The 27,918-nt window shown below is 36.7% G+C and overlaps 1 protein-coding gene across 1 annotated transcript; it reads left to right on the forward strand.

Moving 5' to 3' along the window:
* The first annotated feature begins 6,062 nt into the window (after positions 1 to 6,062).
* On the forward strand, positions 6,063 to 27,305 carry raskol (Ras GTPase-activating protein raskol). The gene is given in 15 exon segments (XM_068383677.1): positions 6,063 to 6,238; positions 8,131 to 8,255; positions 8,878 to 8,924; positions 8,926 to 8,982; positions 17,757 to 17,973; positions 18,291 to 18,349; positions 18,550 to 18,722; positions 19,121 to 19,286; positions 19,447 to 19,635; positions 20,087 to 20,249; positions 20,709 to 20,851; positions 21,143 to 23,239; positions 23,408 to 23,718; positions 23,879 to 24,028; positions 25,547 to 27,305. Coding segments are annotated over 15 exon segments (4,164 nt in total). The 3' UTR covers positions 25,638 to 27,305.
* The last annotated feature ends 613 nt before the right edge of the window (positions 27,306 to 27,918 follow it).

Consider the following 27,918-nt stretch of genomic DNA (forward strand, 5'->3'; position numbering starts at 1 on the left):
TGATCCCGTAAACCTGACCGAATGATTTCGTGATGATTGAACGAAATTTGTCACGAACACGTATAAACCTCTATAATGTTTTTGTTTCATCTAAAGGCCGAACAATAACGTGTCTTCGCAGTGAAACGAGATACAATTATAGCCCTATTTTGTGTTATGTCCAATAAAGAATTATAATTGAACCGTAATGTCATCAGGTTTTTAACTAATGGTAAATATAATTATCAAGAATTTAATTTCTTTGTTAAACTGAAATTTAGAACATGAGTGTTGTTAATATTATCATTGATAACATTTTTAGATTTTGATTTCCTTTTTTTCTATAAGATCCATTAACATTTTGATTTGGTTGATGATGTCTTAGAACTATGATAATAGTAATGAATTATTAATGATAACGAGTTATGATAATGCTTTAGTGCCATTGTTATATTTCACTACTGAAAATCATCTTGATTCTGTTCGAGATGATGGAGTGTAAAGGTGATTGATTGTCATGTTCCGGTTTAATGATTATCCTGCTCCTTGTCCTTCACACCCGTGATGACTTCCTGTTATAAACACCCTCATTAGTACGCCCACACTATGTGAACTCCTTTTTCACGCCCAAGTTTGCTGTCATATCTCTAGGATTTCCCAAGGATATCATATGTCGCTCCTTTTACCATCCTCGTGGAAAGACCATTTGGTTTATCTCTCTCTCTCTCTCTCTCTCTCTCTCTCTCTCTCTCTCTCATGTTCACGAAATCAAACTAAATTTCATGTATTTCATTTGAATTATTTTGGTATATCCTAATTACTGTAAAGATGTAAACATTATTATTGTCATTGCACTCAAATATCTGACGCCAATGGGCGCAATGAATTGATTAAAACAGTCTCTCTCTCTCTCTCTCTCTCTCTCTCTCTCTCTCTCTCTCTCTCAAAATTAAATTTTTATATTCTGTTGTATTCTGAGGCTTATTCCCTGTTTGTAAATAAGACTAGAAGTTCTTTGCAAGCAAGCCACTACAAATGATCGGTGTGTACCTTGAGTGAGATCATGAAGAACTATTTCTTCAGTAAATATTTGAAGGGAAGGCTCCCTACCATGTCTGCACCTCCACCATCGTCTCGCCCAATGGAAAGTCGCTTCATGCCATTAGCATATCCGCCCTGTCTAGGGCTTGTTATTAGGCAGGGCCTAATGAGGGAAAGGAGGACCTATTGTTAGTGGGCATATTCTTAGAACTTTAATTTTCTCTGTGGTCAAAGTTCCAAGTTATTTATTAAGTTAAGGGGGGTAAGGATCTTGATATTTGACTTTTCACATTTATCTTACATATTCAAGTACGCACACACACGTATATATATATATATATATATATGTATGTATGTATGTATGTATGTATGTACACGTGTATTTATTTATATATTGAACTAATTTTCTGTTGTATTCATGCATATATATCGCTCTAATTTAATGTTGTAATTGTGTGTATATATATATATATATGTATATATATATATATGTATATATATATATATATATATTATATATATATATATATATATATTGCACTGATTTACTGTTGCTTTATAAAACGTTGGAATTGGATTTTATCCATGAAAATGCTCACTTTGAATGATAATGGTGATTATAATATAAAGATAAGTTAATTAAATATTCTTGTACATATGCAGTGTTCATTTTGACGTTTGTAATTGGAGTAGAACTGCCTAATGACTGAGCTCCTTGCATAATTACAGTGTCGGTGCGCAATCATCATTAATGTTGGCAAAGCCTTGAACTTTGTTGTTGAAGAAAACAAACCACAGTGAACGTATTGCATTGTTTATGTATCTATTTTTATTTATATCAATGACCACAAGGGCCTTCTGTTATAATTTATTAGTTTGCTGCCTCTAATCTTTCCCTTTCAAATGTTTACCTTCGTTCTTCGCACCGCCTCGGGGTCAGCCGAGGGTGGAGTCTTAATTATGTATATATATTTCAATTTAATGAAGTCAAAGGCCCCGCTCTGGGTCCTGGTGTCTGACGGGGGTGGAGGCAAAGACCCCTGGACCAGAAGGGTAGTTGATTTATACGGCGTGGTGTAAAACACCACCTTTACTGTATGGATTAGACGCCTCTTTCATTCCCAAAGATGGAAATTTGCGTGAGATTGTTTCTTGAACTATTTTGTGTGTCACAGAGGCTGTTGGACGGGCAACTATTCTCAATTCTTTTAATGAGGTGCATTTGCACTGACTCCCAGCGTTGCCCTTTTAGCTCGGAAAAGTTTCCTGCTATCTGCTTGGTTAGAATTATGTTGTCCAACCAATCAGCGATCGGAAAAGGGCACCCCTGCTAGTCGATTCAAATCTGCCTCACTAAAAAGAATTGACTAAAGTGCCTATGCAAAGCCCAGAGATGTCTGTAATAAGCATTGCCTCTTGAATAATATAGTTTATAGAATAATTTCCAATACAGTTTGATAGCAAAGGTTATCTGCTTTACTTAAAAGCTTTCAAAGATTAGGGTTCTTCATCTCCCAGAAAACATAATGACATTATGCTTGTGTTTTTTGTTTCGTGATGTTATTGCTTGGTACACAGTCTTTGTATATGTAAATGAGATGTGTTTTTTTTCTATTTTTAACTAAAGATTAAGGAAACGATGACTAGAATAGAATATATATCAGATGCTTTAGTATTCTATATTAGTTTTTGATAATAGTTTGTGACAATTACGAAGGTTCATTTTTAAGAAATAATAATCGATCTCTAAATTATGAATTAACGAGGGGAAATATTTAAGCAATGTCGAAAGATGTTCTTGGAAACACTTCATTCCATATAAGCTCAGAGGACATTAAAGACTGGTTTCACAGGCTTTATCATTCCGAAAGGTCAACATCTGATCCCTTTGCCTTAACCACCCCTCCCCCTCCTCCTCCATCTCGTTACCTCCTACTCCCTCCCCTCCTTCCATCTCCTAGTTTCTAACTCTCGTCTCATCCCAGGACATCCCCACAAGGAGATATGGCTTTTGTAAATACGCAAGATCTCTCTCTCTCTCTCTCTCTCTCTCTCTCTCACTGATTCTCCCTCGCTTCCCATTTCCGATGTCGCAAGATCGATTATCGGTTGTATGATTCTAAGGCTCAGGAATTTAGTCGTGAAACCCTCGAGGGTGACCTTCGTTTCAACTTTGACCTTGCATTTTTGTCGGTCTTGTATGAGTGTGGTGGTGAAATTGTTGAATGTTACTGTAAATAAAGATATCTACATTGCATTGTTTATTTCTTTAGGGGAATGTCATTATTAACATCCTTATCATTATTTTATTACTTGTTAGTTGAATACTTACTTTAAATGATGTTTTCCTGGTCCTATCATACATGGAAACCCTGTGTGTCCTACAGGACCTACAGGATCTGTTTGTTGTGTATATTCTTAGGTATTTAAAGTATCACACAGAGGATTCAGCGTTTAATGTCAAATCCACATTATTCAAGTGTTTAGAAAACACTCAGTTTCTTGGAAGTCATAATTCGTGTCTTCCGGGAGTCTAGTAGGAACTTATGAGTCTTGGTGTCGCATATTTAAAAGCTCTAGGTCCTGCATAAGTTCAGTGTAGGCCTATACGTATATTAAAGAATAATTTTATTCACTTATTCTGCCGAAATAGGCCTGAGCGGTTTGGAGTTATGGTTAAAGATATTATTTTCTCACAAGTCTTACAAACCCTTTCTTTTGTGCAGGGGGGTTCTGGTTAGGGGAACCGCTTAGAAGGGGCGAGGTTGAGGTTGAGCAATTTTCATGTACTGTATTTTGATGGGTTACCTTTTTAGTATGGCTGTTTATTACAATCTTCCTGCGAATACATTTTCCCTTAACCTCTCCTTCTCTCCTTTTTCTTTAATTACAGGATTTATTCTCTCTCTCTCTCTCTCTCTCTCTCTCTCTATATATATATATATATATATCTATATAGTATAATATATATCTATCTATCTATCTATCTATATATATATATATATATATATGTGTGTGTGTGTATATATACATATATTTATATATATATACTGAGCTTGAATTTGCTCCGTTCATTTTCCCACCGCTTTCTCGCTGCCACAGCACCCCTCAAATTTAGCAGCGAAATAGTGCTTGGAAAGTCAAGGGGACCCAATTTCATGGTTTGAGTCCCAATCGAAGTATCTGTAGCAGCTGGGCCCGTTCGATCTCAGGGCATAGAATTCTTTATTGCTCAGTTAACTGAAAGCGGGGACTTGGGGACTAGTGTGATGGGGGGAATAGAATGGGGGGGTGAAGTGGGGTTTGGAAGTAATAAAGGAAGAGATGTAGTGATATTAAATTTGTTAGCGAATGTTATTTTTTTGAAAATTGTATAGTTTATATATGAAATATTTATTCTGATATTGTTACTCTTGTTAAGATGTTTTCTTTTCAATTATTCATTACTTGTAGTTTATCTATTTTCTTATTTCCTTACCTCACTGGGCTATTTTCCCTGTTTGAGACCTTGGGCTTAAAGTATCCTTCTTTTCCTACTAGGGTTGTAGCTTAGCAAGTAATGCTAATAGTAATAATTATAATAATGGGTTCTTAGTTTTTATATATACATACTGTAAATCAGGTTTATGTGGTGATAATTTTTTTGAAGGTTGTCACATGGGTCACCATGAAATAATTTCATATATACTTGATTGTAATATTTGCTTGGTTATTAGATCGTGAGAGAGAGAGAGAGAGAGAGAGAGGAGAGAGAGAGAGAGAGAGAGAGTATCAATTGTGAATATTACCTCATATTTCTTTTTTGTTAGTGATCTACGATAAAGAGTTTTAACAGACGGATTCTTTCGATGTTCACGTCATTCTATATTCCCCTAATTTCGACTATCTTCCGCCTCCCTGTGTCTCCCCCAATAATTCCCATGGCACTCCCCTCGAGCCCTCTTTAATCTCCATCGACAATTTACTACGCGATTTCACAAGGACCAGAATTAAAACGGGTAGAACAAAACCCCCTCCCCCTCTTCCTCTAGGGGTCTTCCCTCCCCTGGCCTATTGAGTTTCAACAAGATGTAAAATTAACACCTAAACGTCATTTGGTTTAAAAGGAACCGCTTAATCGGATTGTGCTGAGAGAGAGAGAGAGAGAGAGAGAGAGAGGAGAGAGAGAGAGAGAGATTTTGTATTGAATTTTTATTTTTTTTTTTAAGAAAGGCAGCTTTGCATACATGGTTTTTCTTTCATCTTACTTTTTGTTAAGATGAATAATGCTTCATAGTACTTCAATATATTATTATATTATTATTATTATTATTATTATTATTATTATTATTATTAGGGCTCCAACAGGGAAAAAATAGCCCAGAGAGGAAAAGAAGTAAGGAAATTAACTTCAAGAGAAATAATGAACAATTAAAATAAAAAAAGTAAAAAAGTTAACAACATTAAAACAGATCTTTGTATCCAATATAAAGATAGAACTTTCTGCTTACCAACTAACATACAAGGGTTAGGGCGGAAAATTTCCCTTTATTTTTACCCCCATGTGATTAATCAGCTTTCATTATACACCAAATGCCTCAGGCCGGTTTTAACGGTCGTTATCGATTGAGTTCGACCTCCCGTAGTTGAAGATCAATTTTTTATTTGTCTAGTAATAATGGCTGTGAGTACCCTTTGAAATACTATTTTGCTGTATTTTTACATTTTTTCATTTGGAAATTTTAGTCTATTTTATTGAAAAAGATTTAATTCATCATATGGTTTTTCCTATAAATGAACTAACTCTATCCGGAATGAAATGCTAAGCTAATGTCTTTGATGTAATTTAATTTGCCTAACATCTGTGCCATTAAGTATATCAAGTAACTTCATCATTAAATAAGTATATAATCTATCCTCTGTTTTTGGTTATCCATAATTGCTGGTCATACGATAACCCCCAAAAGCTGCATCTGTAAAAATAATCCACACATTCCGCCGCCTTGGCAGCATCGCCCTTGGGCATAGTCCCTACCGAAGGCTGTTTGGTCATTAGACGCGCAATGGAATACGATCTGGTCCTCGCCATGATTTCCCTCTGGATCTATGTTGGCATCTCAAAGAGGGACGCGCCGGCCTTTAGTAGAAGAAGAAGAAGAAGAAGAAGAAGAGGAGGAGGAGAAAATGAAGAAGAAGAAGAAGAAGAGGAGGAGGAGGAGGAGGAGGAGGAGGAGGAGGAGTCAGTCTCTTAATTGAATTGTGTGATGGCCGTGACCCATGCTTGGTTTGTTATTGTTGCTCTTCGTTGTTTTGAAATGAGAGTATGTGGAACGGATTTTTTTTTTTTTTTATTGAAGTTAGGCGGTTAACGGTCTTGAATCTGAAGGTGGAAGCACTGGTTTGTAGCGAGAGCAGTTACTGTAGTAATCAGCATCATTGGATAGTGATAAACTAAAGTTCAAGTAAAACTAGTGATGTCTTTCAGATTTAACCACTAAAGTAACTAAAGTACAAGTAAAACTAGTGATATCTTTCTTATTTAACAACTAAAATAACCAAATTACAAGTAAAACTTGATGATATTCTTATTTAATTATTAAAATAACTTCAGTGATATTACCAATATTTAACTATAAGTGGCTTTTCCAAGTACATTGTAATTCGAAAACCGATTTGAAATATTTTGTTTGTTTTCGTCCTGATATTTTTGTTTTCGTATCATCGAGGAAGGTCAATGTAGGAAGCTTGGGTGAGCACATAAAAGCAAGTTCTTGTCTCCTGGATATTAATATCGGATGTCTCGGGAGATGCCATAATTCAACTGGTGTTCACCGTCGGGCGTGCCAAAAAAGAGAGTGGGAATCTGGTCAGGTCTGGCTTGCAACACAGTCACAATGGGGTCCTTTATTATCTCCCCTACCTTTCCCCTTCCCCTCCCGGTCATTGCCTGTCTGCCTCCGCCTACACCTTTTTTTCTTAAGTTTACTTCGCGTTTTTATAGTTGTTTTTATCTTTTTTCAGTCGTCTTGCATAAATCTTCTTTTGGCTGATATTTTATTTTTGTTGTTACTGATCCTTTTGGCAGTGTTAATAGCACCCTTGTTTCACGCCAGTGACTTGGATTACTACTGTAAGCTGTTGTTGTTGTTGATAAAATGACGCGTCAGTCATCCTTGAAATACCCCTGTATCACGTCACTGTCAAACCACTTTTAATCATGATATCCTCTTTATAAGCGATCTCGCCCCAACACTGTATATGGATGTCAACTTTGACGTAGGGAAGAAGAGGTGACCGTTTTTTTTCCACTGGTGCCCCCTCCCCACCCCTGTCAATTCCGACAACCCCCCCCCCTCCCCCCACGTCGTTTTTGTTAACGCCTTTTTCGTTCAGACTTTCGTAAGAATATGAAGTGACATCCCTAGATGGGCTACGGATTAAAAGGGAAAGGAGTGTGATGGGTGTATGTATGTTTGTGCTGGGCCTTGATTTACATAAGTGGTTGTCTTTATTAATTCATGACATTAATGTGTGTTTGGATGCGGGTATTGATGTCGTTCTATATATATATATATATATGTATATATATATATTTCCAAGTCTCTCCTGGGCTTTTATATACACGTATATAGCTAAACCTGTTCTGACTCCTATTTTCTTATTTTATTTTTACTCTATAACTCCTCCCTATATGTACATCTATTTTGCATTATTCATACTTTTATTTAACATTATAACCCTTTTTCCATCTACATACTTAAGAAAAAAATCCCTTTTTCTGCAGTTCATCACTATCCCAAATCAGTACTTTCTACCTTCCATTCTCAACCCATTTTCTTATCATAATATTTAAACTGTATTCTCCGTTCTTTTCTTATTACTCCATCCACATAGTAAAGTTTCGGAGACATAACACACCCTTGTCAAAGACCTACTTTTTCACCAGCACGTGTGCCTGTGCATTCTACAATCAAGTTCCTGCTTTCAACGTTAGTCAATTTTCTCTTTATTAGTTTCATGTATTTCTTGATCTTCCAATTGTTTGTGATTCATTTCACTCATTTCATTGTTAATTCTTCCTGTGAACCCATCATCATCATCTTTTATCTCTATTATTGTGTGCATCCTAAGTTTCCCCTTCACTTTAAATCTCGCCACGCCCAGCCACCCTCCCCCTCTTCGGGTGAAAACCAACAGCTGGGAAGCTGTCCCAACCAATTTGCTCATTGAAGTCATTGTCTGGGTTAATTCTGGGGGTAAATTTTGAGTGACTCACCAGTATCTCATTTCAGAGGAACTAATTTATGTCTTTTAACTCCCAAGACTGTCTGGAGGTGATGTCAACAATAATTTCCCATATCTTTTGGTTCTGTCTTTAAAGATCATTACTATTTTCATACGTGGTGAACACAGTACTGAAGGCGGTATATTCCATCGCCTGGTATGAGTTATTCATGAGTACTATTACTGTATGTGACTGGCGTGTTGAGCATGCATATACAATAGATACAGTCATTTGTGTATACATGTCGACCACTAGAAAGTTCTGTTAACAAACAAGTGAGTTGTATTAGAGAGAGAGAGAGAGAGAGAGAGAGAGAGAGAGAGAGAGAGAGAGAGACCGTTAGTATTGCAGCACTCTGAAACATGTGACAGTTGAACATTTTATGAAGTGTTGTTCTGTCTCTGGGATTGGTTTCATGTTCATTTTGTATGTTTCAATTAGAAGGAATAATTATCATCTTCGTATTATTATTATTATTATTATTATTATTATTATTATTATCATACCCTTTAACAATGAATTCATAGTTTAATTTTTTTCGTTCGTGTGAGACTCAAAAAACAAACGCTAATTTCTTCCTTTGGTTTTTGCAGACACTTCTTACGAGAAGGCATGTGGGTCGGACAGGCGTGGGTCCGCCCCCCGCTACGCCCATTCTGGGCGCGCGTCCCACCGATTCTACGCCCAACAGACTAGTGGTAAGAATATTTATTTGTTGTAAATGTCTCTTTTAACTATGCAAATATACATTTTTTATTTTGTTAGTATAAAAGAATAGGAAATGATATGTGGGAGTTTTAGTACAGAAAACTCTTGTACAGAATTTATTTCAATGTTTTGATGTTGCTCAACATTTTTAAAGTAAAAAAAATATTATCTAAGGTCATAAATACAATGCATACTTTTAATTTTCTTCAAATGTAATACTAAATTTTACCAGATATTTGCTAAAGTTGCCATAAATGTTGTCTGATAGTATTAACAGTTTTATCAAGTATAATGATTTTGATATTAGTTTTAAAAAGAGGCAACATTTTCTTGAATATTAATCCAATGAGGTTCTTACTTTACACGATTCTGTTAATTAGCAATCTTAAAGACGGTAAGATTAAGTTATTTCATATAATCGATGATCGAATAGACTTGCCCTTGAAAATGAATTACCTTACAAGACGATAAGGAAACATATGCCAGTACAAAACATCTCATTAGGATGTCAGAGGCAGTTTGTCATTAGCATTGTCTTTAGTGTTATAAATGGATCACGGGTTTGTCACGTTACTATCATGTTGATTGCTAATAGATCGTTGGTATAAGTCAAGTTTATCATTGTTATTATTATCATTTTTTTCGAGTTCAATACTACGCTTTTGTTTGGTGCCATTGAAAGGTCTTTTGGTTAGGCTTATTACTATTAAGGATGATGATAACGGCGAAGACTATTGATTTTAATAATTGTGGCATTTAGATTGACTGAATTAGCATTCATGAAAAAAAAATGTCAGATTCATATATATATATATATATATATATATACATATATATAATTAAATGTTAGGTGTTATGAATTAACAAATATGTCTGTTCATTATTTATATTGCCCCTTTCACATACTGATTCCCACGCGCACTCACTAGACAAAGAAACGAATAGAGCAATCTCTTTTTCATGTCTACTTTCAACTCGTTAATCAATACATTTCCTATAAGTCATTTGAAGCGAGCGTTTTAGTACGATTCCATTATGCGTTGATGATACTTGTACTTTTTTTTTTTATAAAGATTATGTCTGTCTAGCTCATTATTTTCTTAATAATTTAATTTTTTGTGTATGTAGAAGTTTGCAAACTCTTGGTTTTGTGAGTATTTTAACGTAGATAGGGTAACAAAAGATAAAACATGTATTATTTTTAAACACGAGAGGAAATTCTTAAGGGGCGAATCGATTACGTTATCAGGTTACGTAGAATCGCTTTAACGTGAAAAAAAGAGTAGCATTTCCTATTCTGTATACATATTAACTGTACATTATGCAAAGCTCTGTTGTGACAGTGACGTATCCAGCTGGGTTTGGAGGTCAGACGCAGTGTTTAATTTGAAGTGGTTTCTTGAAAAAAAGTTGTTTGTTGTGACCATTGTGGGTTGAGCTCCACTCTACCAAGAACTTGACTTTTTATTGAGCTCTATATTGCCTTCACTCAATATTTTATTGTTGATATCTCTATGTTAGGGAAAACGCTGAATGTTAAATGAGTGGGTGACATAACAGCAAAGACGTGTTACGTTTTCATTTGTAAGAATTATTCTTCGACGTAAAAGACCATCATTTTTCACTTACGTAAATATACATGACATCTCATCGCCAACAGCTCCCTCATTTTTTTTTTATCATCCTCTGCAAGAGCGGCATCCTGTTTGTGTACCAAATCTAGTTATAACCCTCTCTTGTCACCAGTTCTCTCGTGTTGCTCAACCTCCAAAGCTAGATATTGTCGTGACTGTTGTGGTTTTCCAGTGTTGTGTGAAGTCTCGTCGGTTGTGTGACAAAAAATTGAGTAGTGAACACGCGTACTGGTCAGATTAAGGTTCTAAATTGAGTTTATTGTGGTATACTGGATGCTTGGTGATTTAGAAACAAAGAAAATCTATTCATTCTGGTTTTGGCATTTGTGTTAAATCAAGTCCATTTGCTCGTGAAATGCCTAAGACAGGCCTTGAAAATGATCCGAATTCCCCGTGAAACGGAAGAGAGTGCTCTCAGGCTCGTGGGACGATAGACGAGCTTCCAAGATGCTTCAGATATACGGCGGTAGCCCAAGAAGCTCTCTGCTGGGATGATGGCGGCGCGTTCTATCACATTGGCAAATCGGTAATTGGATGTGTGTGCTCTTTGGACTTTTAAGTGAAATGGCTGGAGGCGTGATGATATCGCAGGTTACCTGATATATATATATATATATATATATATTATATATATACACGCACACAATTTAATTTATGAGAGAGAGAGAGAGAGAGAGAGAGAGGAGAGGAGAGAGAGAGAGAGAGAGAGAATCACTTAGTCAAGGTAATATAAATGTTCATTTTATTGCTTATTCATACTTGATTGCGATCTGTTTCAACCGGTGGCTTTATCGGTCTCAAAGAAATCTTTGCTTTTACAAAGAACCAGAAAGCAATTTCCAATTTAGTGTATACACGATATGCAAGTAGTCCTGTGTCCTCCTGATAAGGTTTTGAACTCTTGGAAGCTTGCAGGCAGACTCCAGAGTGTGTTTGTGCTCAGGTCAAATCGTAAGGTTAAAGATCAAGTTTGATATTTTGCTGAGGTCATGACATTGTAACGACTGTGAAAATGTCTCTCTCTCTCTCTCTCTCTCTCCTCTCTCTCTCTCTCTCTCAAGCTAAATGCAGTTGCTCGTTGTAATAACTATTGTTATATTTATCATCATCAGTACAAAGCCGTTGGCCTTATGCTACCTGATTATGTTAAAATTGAATTGAATTAGGGTACAGCTGATGTTGACCTTTCTGCGCCTTCCAATAGGTGGGCAGTACATTAAACAACACAGGTTCTCAACGATTTCAACGATATTAACATTAAACATCCCTTCTAAATGTAGTCCCCCCCCCCTTCCCAAAACCCCTTGGGACCTTATCCCTGTCATCGCCCTTCCGAAGGGCCTCCTAATGACCCTCCTCCCCTCCCCCCTCCCCCCCTCCTGGCACTTTCCTGACGACTTCCAGGCGCGGGCTCATTTGCTTGCAGACGATCGACATTTGATCCAATAAAGGTGGTAACACGGAGGTTATAACACGTGTGGGTAGTCCTTATGGCCCCATTGCAACGCCATTGGTTTGGTAGTGAAGTGTATATGGCTCTCTCTCTCTCTCTCTCTCTCTCTCTCTCTCTCAGATGAGTGTTTTGATTACTGTGGGCTGCTTTGATTACAGTGTTTCTGGAGTCTACCAGATCTCTCTCTCTCTCTCTCTCTCTCTCTCTCTCTCTCTTTAAATACAGGATATATATATATATATATATATGTGTATGCAATATGAGGCCCTTCACGTCAATAAGCGTAGATGATGATGATGGTTTTTATTATACACTCACAATTCAAAAACTTGTGTACTTATTTATAATTCTCTTCAAGGTTGACTACTATTTATTATTTCAGCATGTAATTTGTTTTGTTTTATCTAAAACATTCTCTTCGCTTTCTCCCCTTTTTTATGTTTCGGAGAACGAAAGAAAAGTATTGCGTTTTTAGAGGTGATGTTAATGTTCACAGGATGTGATCTCATGCCGTGACGAGTGGGAAAACAACATAGTCTCCTGCAAATACAACGTCTCACGTACGCACCTTGGAGCGTTCAGGTGAAACCAAGGTCTATGAAACGATGGTGAGGGAATAGAGGCTTTTAGTCTAGTTAAGGCGTATATAGGAATAATAACTGATGAGCTTAGAACACTGAAGGCTCACTGCCCTTATTAGTGTTTAGTTCCCGATTTCATTGGTCGCAGTCTTGATTTTATCAACTATGAATTAAAAGTTTCATCTGTTCGATATTCATGCTGCCCTCCTTTGTAGTTGTACTTGGTATCCGATTTTTTTCATAGATGGAAAACGTAACCTGAATAAAAGACTGGAATGGGGAAATTTCGATTTGATGTCTTCATGGTGTGTCTGGGAAGAGGGGAGGATTGATGTTAGGACAAGGATAAGGATGAGAAGGTTGGTGATGAGATTTCCGGCGGCTCCTTTTGTGATAACAACCACCTTCCGTATGCCCCTCCCTTCCTTCTCAGCCCCACCCTATACTCCCTCACACCCCCTTTCAACTCTGCTTCTTCCCCTGGCTATTGTAATAATCACGCGCAAGCGGTCGACGCTTGTGTTGGTTTATTTGGCATGGGTCGACTCCCGGGCGAGGTGAGGGGGTGTGTGTAAAACCAACCTTAAATTGGGGTTGGAAAAAGGCATTGTTCACCTGATGCATAAAAGAAACTTTTGCTCTTGTATGATTTTGGCCCCAATATCTTCGATACAGTCTCTCTCTCTCTCTCTCTCTCTCTCTCTCTCTCTCTCTCTCTCCAAACTTTCTGGAAATCTCTCTCACACGTTGAGATCTTACTTCGGAGAACTACATTACGTCATACCACACAATTAAAAATACAAGGGAACAGACTAATGAAATCCTAAGCACCATTCATAAGATTTATATTTTCCCTCTCTCTTGCTTAAGACGCAACGGGACACACCAATCGTTATTCTTTTTAGGGAACCCAGCGTAGGCGTTTGTTCTATATTCGCATCCGGAGTGACCTTTTGTGTTCGATCCTACTGATAACGGATTTGCTCGAAACACATGGTCTGCCTTCCCTTGTTGGCTCTTTTGGGTTTTTTAGTTTTTCATTAGGAAAACCATTGTTTTCTTAAATGATTAAATATTTCCGGTTCATTGTCCCTTTCCCGTGTTGCGCTATCTTTTCTGGATTCATTTTAGTGGAAGTTGTGAGTTGAGTCATGGTCAGCAATATGTTCTGTACTGTAGTTGTTTTTTTATCATTTCTTGTTTGGACAATTTTTTTCATTGATTAATTTCATGTCTGTTTTGTGGACTAGATATGTATCTTGTTTGGATCATTATTGTTTTGGTATTACCTTTTACTTATTAAGAAATGAGAAGTTAAAACATCCATTATGATTTATAATGTATCCCGTAAATATTCCATTAAGATTATTTTAAGTATTTTGTATAGAATAACCATTATCGCCTCAAAATAAGATATGCAACTCTTTGATTGATTGTTGTTATGATCTGCCATCTTGAGGACGGCGCTTAATCCTACCTCAATATCGGCGGAGATGACCTGATCAGTCACCTGTTTTATTCTTAAAACAGGTCAATCAATCAATCGTCCCTCGGTCACCTTGTAATTCCTCTGAGGATGACTGGCACCTCAGGTCTGCCCTGGATATTAAACAGACGCGACAGGTCTTGCTCTGTAAACCCTTTAACCTTCTTAAGAAAATGGCTGTCGTTGTAAATCTAGGTTGTATGACTGTGCTGGTTGTTTCTTTTCTTTTTTATCTTGTGAGAACATAATCCTTTTCCATATCTTCATAATCTCCATCTTTGTTCTCGTTCTTGTTTCTTGAGGATTAGTTGATGGCGAGATCTTTATTCTCGATTTACGTATATGTATCAAGCAGGGTTTTGCGTATATATGCATTTATCCGACACGTCTTTTAAAAAGATAATGGCCCATGTACCTAAAATCGAATTACCTTAAATATTTTTAAGTACATGTTTGTTTTCTTCGTTTGAAAGCACAATATATGTGCAAGCATTATAGCAGCACTTGTACATGCGTTTTCCTCTCTCTAACGCCCCAACACCTATCTTCCTGTGCCCATTATTTGCCTGTCATTGTGTCCTTGTGTTCGCCTACGTCCTCCATTTCCATTGAGTTTAGCTTATCCACTCCTAATCACCTTTGTCTACCATATTCTTCCGAGCATTCATTACGTGTCACTTGTCAGATTGATTTGATCTCAATATATCACTATTTATCTTTCTCTCTCTCTCTCTCTCTCTCTCTCTCTCTCTCTCTCTCTAATGTGATGTTTATGCTCGGGGAGACGTGCATCTGCAACATGTCTTCGTGTATGTTCGTCTTCATTAGAATTTGCGGCGAAGGTTTGCTGGGTCGGAGGAAGACCTTCTTAGCACAAGACAAGCTCGTTAAAAGAGGTTGGCGCCAAATTGAGGATGTCGTCAAATGAATAGAGGCAGTCATGAGAGGAGGAGGGGAAGGGGGGCGGGGAATTCGGGTATATCGTAGAGGCGTTTTATGATATTTTTTTTATATTCCAAGATTCGGAATACGCTTCTTTAAAAAAAAGAAAAATCTATCTTCCTTGCGATTTCTCCGCTGAGTCTGTTAGTTGTTTCATCTTATGAGTGAGGCAGGTGTATGGTTGATCTTTGATAGACAGACCATCCAGTTATACTTTTTTATCAACTAAGGTATATATATATATATATATATATATATATATATATATATATATATATGTATATATATATAAATAGTTTATTGAAGGTTATGTTCGGTAATAACATTCCAATTTCTTAGTGAGGAAGGAAAGACCGGAAAATGTCACTTCGTTGTGAAGAATCCACGTATATCTATTTTTTCTTTAGATACTTTTCCTTGTACGAGGAAAAATCACCGGAAGTGAACTCCTTTCGGTTTAATACCCGTTCGTATCCCTTTTGTTTAATCGTATCCGTATCCGGCCATGAATCGTCTCTACAATGCGAGGTAGGAACGGGTGGGCAGGATGCACATTTTTATACAATGCCTGGAGTGACGCACGTGCTCAAAGGGAGACAAAGAGTAACGCTAGGATTTTGCACGGTGGAAGGGGGGGTTGTATAGAAGGGCAATTTTGTCCTGAGACAGGATGTTGGGTTGAGGTACTCTCCCGGGTTGGATCTGTTTTTTTTTCAATTTTGCACTGATTATCTGCTTAAAGCCTATAGGACGATATAGCTATAATGTTTGTAATAAGCTGATTCGTAGTGACTGCCTATTTTTGTTCTGTTCAGAAAGCGTGCATAATCTTGAGGGCACATATCGTATAAAGCTTGTTATTAAAAACATTCTTTGGGTTCATTGAATTTTAAGAAACCGCCAGGATTTCCTCCAACCCTCTCGTATGACTCACTATTCCAATTATAGATTCACCATTCACCAAAATAATTATAATCAGCAATAATATAGCCGTAAGTGTAATGATCACGGCATCCTCTACCGCCACCTTCTGTCGTCGTAGAGTTTAATCGTCCGCCTTCGTCCGTTGTCGCCTCAGGCCTCACAGGCGGGCACGAGCTTGCTGTCCCTCCCCTTTTCAATGTTGAAATACCCCTCTCTCTCTCTCTCTCTCTCTCTCTCTCTCTCTCTCTCTCTCTCTCATATTACAGTGTAACATTTAATTCATTACAGTGTACTCATATCCTTTGAAAAATATAAATGCAAGCCAATATTCGTATTATGTGTGGTTCATAGTTTACGCTCAAGTGGGAATTTGTTATTGTTGTGGGGGGGGGAGTGGGGGGTTGTTTGTTATTGAAAATGGAAGATTAGAAAGGAGAGAGTTATTAATGAATTTTTAGGTCACTTCCGACGGCTAGTCCACTTTCTAAAATGTTTCCGTTGCTAATTTAAACGTTGATTTCAAGAAACTTTTGTTCAGGGCTGTTGTAGAGGAATCTGCTGAAATGTTTGGGGATTCCCGTGGTGTTTTTCGATTACAGAAAGCTGACATTTTTTTAGGAATTTTAATTGGAACGATTAAAATCCCAAAGGAATTGCTGGCCTCTTACCTTAGGCTAATCAATGACCAACTTTTATTGGTCGCAATTATGATAAACATTTTGTGTTGCAATCAAATGTACCAATTTGGACGAAGTTTTAAGGAATTTTTTCTACTACCCGGCTTTCTAAGTATCCTAAAGTGGCGACATTTTTTGGTTTTCTGTCCTAGAATTAGTTGCAAGAAGCTTAGTAGCTACGATGTTAATCTTTTTCTTGCTTTTGCATTACTTTTATTACATGTCTTGTACTTTTTATATTGAAATACTACCATTTCTTTATACGCCAGTAAAGGAATTCTCCACTTGAATCCACTTCGTCAGAAATTGTTTATATTTGTCAAACAAGTAACCTATGTGTAATAGCGGTTAACCACGCACGTTTCAGTAAGGAGACCTTAGGCCGTAACAGAATAAGGATAAAAACTATATCGTTTTTAGATAACTAAACGTCAACATCCTGTAGCCAGCCATGACCTGCTAACAATTTGCGTCATGGGGTTACGCTATCCTTATTAAAGAAATCATTCGCCAGTCAAGTGCTCGGTCTTATTCGTTCAAGTGACAACGACTGCATTCACCCGTCGGTTTTCATTTAATAGGTTATTATCGAATTTCGTTCTTTGTTATGCAAACTGGAAATAGGAAGTGTTGAAAATGATTGTTTCATTGTGATTCGTGATTTATTTACTGTTTTGTGTGTGTCTGATTTCTATGACATGGTATGGAAATTCTTTTATAATTAAGGAATGGTGTGAGATTTTAATCGCAATGTCTAATAAAAGGTGATACTGATCTAATAGCGGCAATTACGTCATGTCTTCTAAATTGTACAGCATTATTGCCAGTCTCAGTACTGTAAACAGTTGAAGAAGCATGTTGAAGAATCTTTAGGATTTGAGATTAGAATTTAGCCGCGTCAACAGTTACCTTAAAACTATACATATATATATATATATATATATATATATATATATATGTGTGTGTGTCTGTTAATCAACTTATGAAGCCTAGTTCAACGGAGTTAAGATTTCAGCTTCGGAACTGTTTTAAGAATCTGTTCCTCATGTCCCTTTTCATCTCGACAGAATTTCTTCAGCAAGCGTTCGTTCAAGAGCAACCCCCTGAAGAGGACGAAGTCTGTCACCAAGTTGGAACGCACAAGACGCGGTGGAAAGGGCGGTGTTGGGGGCCTCTTGGAGGGCGACCCCCTCAGTTTGGGATCCGCCCGACTCCGGTCCTCTCGGTCGCACGAGAGCCTTTTGTCTAGTCACAACATGATGAATACACTCGATCTGGCCGCTGGTAAGTTCGAATTAACTTGAAAAATTGAGTTTTGATAATTATATTGATTTTTTTAGTTCAATTTTTGCTGGTAAGTTCTAATTAACATGGAAAAATTGAGTTTTGATATGTTGAATTTTTTTAGTTAAATTTTTGCCAGTAAGTTCTAATTAACAGAAATTGAGTTTTGATAATTTGATTTTTTTAGTTCAATTTTTGTAGTTTCAAGAATGGGATCATAAAATCACTATGATGCTGTTATGAATTATAAATTTGTTAAATACTGATATGTTACTAGAATTCACAACTAGACATTTAATTTGTTAATATGTTTACAGGTGAGGTCACAATCAAACCTCTTCATGCCAGTATTCTTGGACAAGACCATTGTTTCCAGGTATGTCTTCTAATTTATTTGATGAAATGGATGATCTCTTACGAAATTATTTTATAGAACCTAGAATATTGGAATAATTTCGAATATTTATGCACACAACATTAGAACAGTATTTCCTACCTAGCAGTGTTAGAACATTTGGCTATGTAGCATATAATCGAAGGCATTTCACAGTTTAATTGGTTAACCTTTTTCTTCAGGTAACCTCCCCCACCGGCACAAGGTATTTCAGCTGTAGAACAGCTGACGAGAGAGATCGCTGGGTGGACTCTCTTCGGAAAGCCGTCAATCCCAATTACGACAACATCAGGAGAACGGAAAACTCTCTCAAGATTTTCATTTTAGAAGCCAAAGGAGTCACTAATAAGAAAAAGTAAATTTTTTGTACTTTATTTCAGTAATGTTTCAGTAATGAGAGAATCTCTAGTCTAATGAACAGTGTATGATTTACTGTCATATTGCAGAAATAGGATTTTCCAATAACCAATGCATGAACTTCAATTTATAGTAGTTGATAGATACTCTGTACTGTGTATAATTTTCAGTTTGAGAATAGGATGTTTTTTTATTGGATGTTTAAGATGCATGTTTCATTTTACATGCAACGTGAAAGAGTAATTGTATACATTTTCATGGAAAGGGGAAAATAGCCATAAAAACTGGGCTCTAAAGATAGATCCTAAAACTGAGTTCACTGTTTTATTGCATAAATATTACAGCACTTATTATGCCACCGTTTGCAGTGTTTAACTTTTACATTTTATGTTACAGGTATTTTTGTGAACTACTGCTTGACAATGCCTTGTACGCCCGCACTTCTAGTAAACAAAAATGTGAGATGTGTTTCTGGGGAGAGCAGTTTGAGTTCCACAACTTGCCTTCTGTAGAGAACATCACAGTTTCCCTTTACAGAGAAGGAGAGAAGAAAAGAAAGAAGGTAGGAATCATCTCTTTCTTCACTCCCATAAAGTGCTACAGAGCATATTTCATGAATCTTAAGATTATTAAAAACTATTGATTAAAGATTTAATTCAGAAGCAATGGTTCTGTTGGACTACATATTGAGTTCTAATTAATTATTAATTTGATTTTATCAGGAAAAGAACTTCCTAGTGGGTCAAGTCAACATCCCTGTATCAAATGTAACCAGTCGATCCCACATAGAGAAGTGGTACCAGGTCCTTCACGACAGAGCCAATACCAAAGAACAAGCGGCACTGAGGATCAAGTGCAAATTCCAGACAATTGATATTCTTCCCATAGAGCTGTACTGTGATTTCTTACAGGTAATTGTGATTTTGCGAAGCTATTTTTTCTCTTCTGTGCATTACATAATTTTTAACAATGTTTGGTCCCTTAAAAAATCCACTTTAGTATGTCAGCTGATGCTGTTTATCTTTTAAGCAGTATTTAAATATCTATGATGTAGGTCTCATCATATGACCATTATCTTCTAATAGGTCTGATGGGTCAGCTGATGATATTTGAGCTTAAACATATTTGTATATGTACACTTGCCTTCATCTTATGACTTCCCTTTTTGTGTTGTTAATGTAGGTCCTTCATGATAGTGGGAATTCAGCAGAATTATATATGATTTGATAGTATTTTTATACATAGACTATGAATTGAGTATTTGCACTATCTGTAAGTGTAAAAATGCTGTTCTGTTTCTCAAAAGTAGCATTGGCAATCATTTTTATTCATATTTTATTCATTATTGATTTTATCTCACAGTATATCAAGAATAACTATGCTGTCATCTGCGAAGTTCTGGAACCCATCATTAGTGTCAAGGCCAAAGAAGACATCGCCACAGCACTGGTCCATGTAATGCAGAGAGAAGGATTAGCACGTAACTTCCTAGCAGACCTTGTCATGATGGAAATTGAGAGAATAGGTTAGTTACCTTCTGTGCATTAATGATCCAACATTATTGCTGTTGTTTTTGTTTGTTTATCTTTGCTGTGTTCATTAAAGTATAACTTCATCTTTGATATTTTAATCACTATGCAGAAAAGACTTTTGCTATAATTTTCAGATGGCTGTCATTTCTTGTAGACTTTTGAAAGTGCATAGCATGAATATTTTATGGGTGGTCAGGCCTACCTAAATTTGGAAAATATTGTCAACTATAAGGTCAAGTCTCAAAGTTGTTGCAAAAATTTTTAAGATAGTTTAGTTGAGACTATCTGAGGGAAAACTAAAGGGGGGAAATACCATTCATTTTAAACAATAATATCATGTTCTAAGTCCCTTAAAATACTTTGATTTTGGATTACTATGCAGAGTAAATTTTGAGGTAGTACTTTTATTATGTAATTTCCATTTGACAATTGTGTATATAATTTTATTCCAGATGACTCTCACTTGTTGTTCCGTGGTAATTCGTTGGCTACAAAGGCCATGGAAGCTTTCATGAAGTTAGTTGGCGATAAATATTTGCTAGATACTCTAAGACAAGTTATCAACAAAGTCGTTGAGGCAGGCCTTGATTGTGAAGTGAGTATTAATTTTAAGTAGTCAATTAAGCTATTGACTTTGTAATTTAAAGTCTTATATTTTTATACTAAGAGAATAAATTTTATAAGTAAATGTTTATATTCAAGTCTTAAGAGCTGCTTTATAAAGATGCCTTTTCATTCAAGATTTATTATTGTAATTTTTGGTCTGCACTTTTGTTCATATTCCTCATGGTGTTGGGATTCATTGTTTAGAGTTTTTTGTAATGAAATTTGGTATTTTTACATAGTTTATGAAAAATACTAAAATAATTTATTCTTTTTTCTTCAGGTTGATCCAATGAAAGTACCACAGATCTCATCCCTCCAGAAACAGCAGGAAAACCTTTTGTCAATAGTACGGATGACTTGGTCAAGAGTCCTTAATTCTCATCCATACTTTCCTTTGGAACTCCGAGAATGCTTCTGCATGTACCGAGAACGTCTAGCTAGTATTGGAAAGGCATCATTGAGTGACAATTTAATTTCTGCCTCTATTTTCTTGAGATTCTTGTGTCCTGCCATCCTATCACCCTCTTTGTTCAACATAACGCAAGAATACCCTGATGAAAGAGCATCCAGGAACCTGACTCTTATTGCCAAAACACTTCAAACACTTGCCAACTTCACAAAGTTCCAGGGTAAGGAGAACTTTATGGAATTCATGAATGAATTCATTGAAATGGAGCAAGCACAAATGAAGACTTTCTTGAAGCAAATTTCTAGTCCTGCAACCCATGACCACAGAGTCTTGGAATATGATAAAGATATAGATGTTGGGAAAGAGCTTTCTTTGCTTCACACTTTCCTCTCGGAAGCATTACGTAAGTTGTCCTCTTCCTCAACTAAAGTTAACATTAACACTTCCCAGCAAAGGCATTTAGAAAAGTTACGCATTCTGCTTGATGAAGTTAGTGTTGCACAAACACAGCCAAACATCAATATAGTGCAGCGACTGTCATCATCTCATACCCCTGTAGAAACCCCAACTTCAGCGGGCCCCCCTTTCAGCCCAGAGGCTAGTTTAGTTGATGACAGACTAGGCTATCAATCTTTACAAAGGAATATTTTCAGGTATAATGATCCTACAGTAAGTGATGACTATCGTCCCTCAGCTCCAGCTCCAAGTCAAAATCTTCAACCTCCTCCAGAGACTCCCTCCACTCCCCGTCCTTCTACTTTACCCAGGAATACTTATCTCATGGGTTCTGCAAGAAAACCAGCAATAGACCTTAATACTGCTGATGATTATGTCCTTTATTCTGCCTTAGAGCCTGACTGCAAACCAAAAGAACTAAATCCTCTAGGCCACAGCTGTAGTTTTAGTCATATACCAGCAGAGGCTGCCCAAAATCCATCCTCTCCTGTTCACAATCATGGCCATGGTCATCATCATCACTTTCATAATCATGCTGGATGGTACAATAACCGACAGGTTTTCAATGGACATCCACAAGTGAATGGCCATAGTCAGTCTCATCAAAATGGGCACATGGTGTCTAATGGAAACCCAGAGGAGTCATTAGACATAAGTCATGAAGAGAATGACAGAAATTCTACGGGAGAAACTGAAGCAAATATGAAGGGCTCTCAAACATCTATATCTCAGTTGTCAAATGTTGCATCATCAGGATATCAGAGTTTTGCCTACAGCCAGTCATCAAGTCCAGTGGATCCATCAATAACTCATCATGATGCAGCCAATAATAATGCAGCTGTAAATAACAGCAACAGCAGCAATAACAGTGGGGGAATGCATATTTCTCCTCATTTGACACCACCACAGCACTCAGCACCTCTTGCCTTCAACAATCCTATGTACAATTTAGATGCCACTAGTTCCCCTCGGCCAGTACCTCACCGAGGTCCTCGTTTAGCTTATCATCACCACCACCACCATCTCCATCAAGGTTCTCAACAACAGCAAAGTCCAGTCAGTTCATCACTAAGTTCTGCCCACAGTGTTGAAGACCTTCAGTCAGTTCCTCCCTTGACCCCTGGCATGCCTTCTAGTAGACCGCAGCGTGCCCATTCTTCATCCAGTGAAGATAGTACATCATTGGTGTGTACTCCACCACTGGAGCACAGAGCATTTAAGTCAGGTGCCCCTCGCACTAATCCAAGGTGTTTGCCTCCTGGTAGAAGTCAAACACAAGTGGTTGCTACCAGTGCTCCTGACCACCACCACTCTACCTCGGACCTCCTTGGAGGTGCTCAGTGTCGTAGAACAAAAGCGTCTCGTCGTCAGTCAGCAGAAGTGGGTAGTGGACGAAGACAAAGGTATCAGTATGACAGTGACTCCTCAAGTGATGAACAACAGCCACCACCATCTCGTGTGCGTCCTCCTCGAGTAAACCATCGTGTATCAGAAACAAAAACTCTTGATGAGGTGTGTTTCGGGTGTTATTAGTCTGTAATTTTTGTAAATATAATTCATGGCAATTTGTGATTCCTGAAAGTGTCAGTGCAGTATCAATTTTGTTTGATTTAAAAGATTAAATTTTGTATTTGTACTTCGGAAAAATATTTTAAAGTTTAATTTTTTTTTTCCCTCCAGTATGAGCAAGAAATCTTGGCTTTGAGAACAGCTATGGAAGAAATGCATCACAAATTGGTCTCTGCTGACGAACATGTCCCAGTTCGTCCTGGTGGTCCAGAACTGTCCCCTACTGAGGTTGCCCAATCTAACTTACCCGACGCCCTCCATCATCATCACTCTAGTAACCGCCTAAGCAGCAGTCCTCCAATTCAACCAGCTTCACGTTTCCAACATAGCCGGCACAACCACCAAGATAATCAGTACCATCTACCTCAGCACGCTATGGATTCAGAGGTTCAAGGTGCACACATGAGAGACCTGATTCAAAAGTGAGTTCTGTGCTGTTGTGTTTTATTCTATTGCCTTTTATTGAAGTGAACTAAAATACTGAAAAAAACCATGTTTTTCTAAGAATATTTCCTTTGTTGGGATATTTTAATATAAGATAGTTTTCAAAATCATTAATGCCTTTAGCATTTCTTTGAACAGACTGCAAGAACAATTCAGGAAAGAACAAATGAAGATGTCAGAGCTCATGACAGAGAAGGATGCAGTTATTCAAGCACAAGAAGACAGAATTAACGCACTGGATCGTACCAACACGCAGCTGCTTTTGGCTTTGGAGCAGATCAGGGAGCTGTAAGTCGTCCCCCATCGCAAGAGTTGTGAAGACTTCATTACTCACCCGTAGGCATTGCTGATTGTTGCTTTGGGGCATGACTAACCAAATTTCTATAATACACTCATTCTTCAGTAGCTTTGTATTTCTACATACAATACACAGATCGGATTATTTTCTTTGCTTGAATTTCCATAAAGAAAGATTTCTTACCTGATTGTCTCAACTAGATATTGGAATATTTGACAGGATCAGTACTGCATTTTAACTACTCATTGAAGACTAAAATAGTACTGTATAGCTCTTTCTCTGCTCATTGTATTAAGTTTATCTTTATGTCAAATTAAAATTTATCATTTAATTGTGCCATAGTTTGTTATCTAGTACATATCATTAATGCAGAAAATTCACAGCACCAAAAGCTGTAAGTGAGACTGTTTTTGGAAATGAGGTTAAGCAGGTCATACTAAAAAAGCAGTAGCTTAGCTTGGAATTGCATTTGGAAAACAATTATGGTGGTTACTATTAATGCTTTATGTTTTGTTTCATTGTGTTTACAATGCTACTTACGATTAAATGTCAATTGTCAAAAGATCAAGGAGTTGCTGCTGATTGAAAGAGTGTGGATTCTTCATGAATCTGGGGTTCATTTGAAACCAAAGGTGAAGCTTCTTGTTTTCACACTAACCTCTTTTCTTCATCCTTATTTATGGTTTATTGCAGACTTAGAGTGATTTTGAAAGATGCCTTATTTTCTCAGACAATTTTCTTTCTGATTGCAGACTTAGAGTGATTTTGAAAGATGCCTTATTTTCTCAGACAATTTTCTTTCTTTTCGTTTCATTTTTTAACTTTGTAATTATTGTTTCCCTAGCTTTGTTTTTCCTTGCATGCTACTCATAAAGTTTCACGAAAAGCACCATTCATATACTGTAAGCTTTTGCTTGTCAAGTTTTCACCCAAAAATGCTAAAATAATTGCCTAAATTTAGCTGGAGATTTGCTGTACCTAATCTCAACTTGAGGTTTTGCCTAAACTAGGCTTGAGTTTCCATTTTAAACTTCTGAATATTTTTTTTTTTTTTTTCTGGAGAAACAATCACATTTTGTTTTGTAGTCTTCTATCAAGTTTCTGTTTTTTATGGTCTGATTTTGTACACTTACACTACAAAAACTAAAGAATGTATTTCTCAGAAATTTCATTAATCCATAATAGTGCTGTACTCTACTAGAATTTTAAATGCACTTGATAGCAAAATAATAAAATACTACATCTGTTTAATGTAAGGTAGAGCCAAGTTGATCATTGCAGAGAATGTTTGTTCATTAACATTGTTTGTATAAATGTCCATGTTTTTCAGTAGAAAATGTTATAAATAGCTCAGTAGAATTATAGCATACAGTAGTCTGTTATGGCGCACAAATTTGAAATTGCACTGATGATATTTGAACTAGAAATATTCAACTAATGTAGTTGCTAAGAATTTTGTAGTAAAAAGTGATATTTTTTATTAATCATTTAACTTTTTGGCCTTTCAGGAAGCTGGGCCAACCTTGTGACAAGAAGCACGTCCCTCAGGAAACCAGCCAGCTGTCGGACACCAGTGACTACAAGAGCAGCTCCTGTTGATTGCCTGACTACCAAATATTGTACCACAGTGTGGTTAAAATAAGCTTTATTTAAGGACTTTAATAATTGTGAATAACAAATATTTTTCATATCAAAGAATTCTTTTTGAGCATATACCAATGCCGCAGTATTGTATTACTTCAAAAAATGGTAAAGAAATGGTATATTTGTTCAATTCTATATTTACATTTTATATATCAGTGGTGAACTGATATTTGATGATGATAAATATTAATGACGAAAGTCAGATATTATCGTTTTCCCTTCTCTACCCATATCACAGGCTGCCTAAACCGTGAATGCTGTGTGTACCTCCTAGTTTCTGTTTTATTCAATCCCTGTGTATCATCTAGTTTCTTAGCTTATGATAGGAATGAAAATCAAGTTACGTAAAATACGGAGAAGTGTTTTTGTAGTGAAGTCATTTCTTTTTATTAAGAAAATGCTATTGTCTTTGTTGCCCTATCCGGGTTCTTTTTAGCTCCATGTTTGATATTCATAAAGGTCAAAGTCTCAAGTCCTACCACATATATATACATATATGAAGTGGCTTATCGTATAGGTAATTTGGGTCATAAAAAAGAAATATATTAATCATTGGTGCTCTATGTATTCAGGAGTTATCTGAATTTTTGGGGCAACCATATGCATTTCTTATATGTTTTATATTTTTCACTGTCAGTGTAAAAATCACAAAAATCAATACAAAGTTAATGTTAGTATTTATGTGTTCTCAAGATTAAGAGATTATATAATGAGGTTTTAATGAGCGTATATTTTTTATTTTATTTTTTTTTGTCCATGTTCAAGTTACCAAATGTTAGCCAATGCTGCCTTACTCTAGGTAATTACTTGGAAATACTTGAAAAAAATGCAGATCACGGAGAATGGTTTCTCAAGTGGGTTGCCTCAGGTGTCATGATAATGGGAAAATAAAACATGAAATTACCTTTAAAAAATATAGCTACTCATTGTTTATGTATTTAACTGTTTCATATACGGTATTTAATTTGATCTGTAAATGATTACTGTTCCATGTGATTATGTATCTGCTGTCTTGCACTCACTCTTCCCCTTCCCCTTTCGCACAAGTATCTTGCAAGGCAGACCACAATGTTTCGGTTGACGCAACAAAGTTAGCACTTCCCCATCGTGTTTCTATTTTGTTACGTACCTTTATGAATATAATTTTGCCTCGTCAAAAGAGGCATTTCTAACCAAAGATTTAATTTTGTTGAAAAATAGATATAGTTTTTATTGCTTCAATTTCAACTATGTCACACTGGGCTTTAAATGTATATAGGTATTATTACAACATCTTTTAGAGGATTTAGCATGGTTGTCGATAGCACACAATACATAATAATTATGTGAGATGCTGTCTCTTCACCATGAATATATGGATTAGCCCATTCCGAAAAGTTTTATTAGCTTCCTTTCTTGTATATTAAAGATGTATTGTATGTGTTTCAAAGAATATTTATTTCATATAAATTGAGTCGCGGAAACTCTAGATGTATATAATGTAAATTTTTTAAAATTATGAACTTTATTATCTGGTACCTGTTTATTATCATCATCATTCTTGCACCTTTAAGTTGTTCCCCTTAGACATGAATAGGTTACCCATGTAAATAAAGGTGTGAAAAATAAAGTATATGTGCTGTTTTTCTGTGTTTCATTTGAAGTCATCCTTATTTTTACAGGGTACTGTATTCTATATCTATTATGATCATTTTGTTGAACCAAAATTAGATTTGTTCCGTAACCGAAATACAAACCACGCTATTTACATTGGGTTTACCTTTTAGCGCAGCTGAAATGGCGAGCCATTAGAATTTAACGAGGGTGTATTACCCCCGCGCTAGTTAGCAGGGGGTAGGGGAGTGGTAGCTAGCTACCCCTCCCCCCCATACACACAGGTGAATGCTCACTTTCACTTTTGGCTCGGACTGGGACAGACGTCCCTGTCTTGGTCCTCGCTTGGCAGCCATTGTTTGTTTTGTCTTTACTTAATCACTTACTTTTCTTTTACTCAATATATATGTAAACATGTTTTCATGTTTGTATATATATTTGTGTATAGAAATCAGTAAGTTTCCTTTTCAGAGTTGTGTGTGTAGTGTACGATATCTCCGTGGAGTCCTCGGCAGTTAGGCCACCACGGCGTAATTTTATGGGTTGCGATCGAGTTTGACTTCGGTTTTTCTCTTCTCTCTCTCTTGAGGTCGTTCACCCTTTTACTACGTTTTACTACGCCCCTTGTAGCTTCCTTCCCGTG

This window comes from Palaemon carinicauda, chromosome 12 (assembly GCF_036898095.1).
Source record: "Palaemon carinicauda isolate YSFRI2023 chromosome 12, ASM3689809v2, whole genome shotgun sequence".
Taxonomy (NCBI): Eukaryota; Metazoa; Arthropoda; class Malacostraca; order Decapoda; family Palaemonidae; genus Palaemon; species Palaemon carinicauda.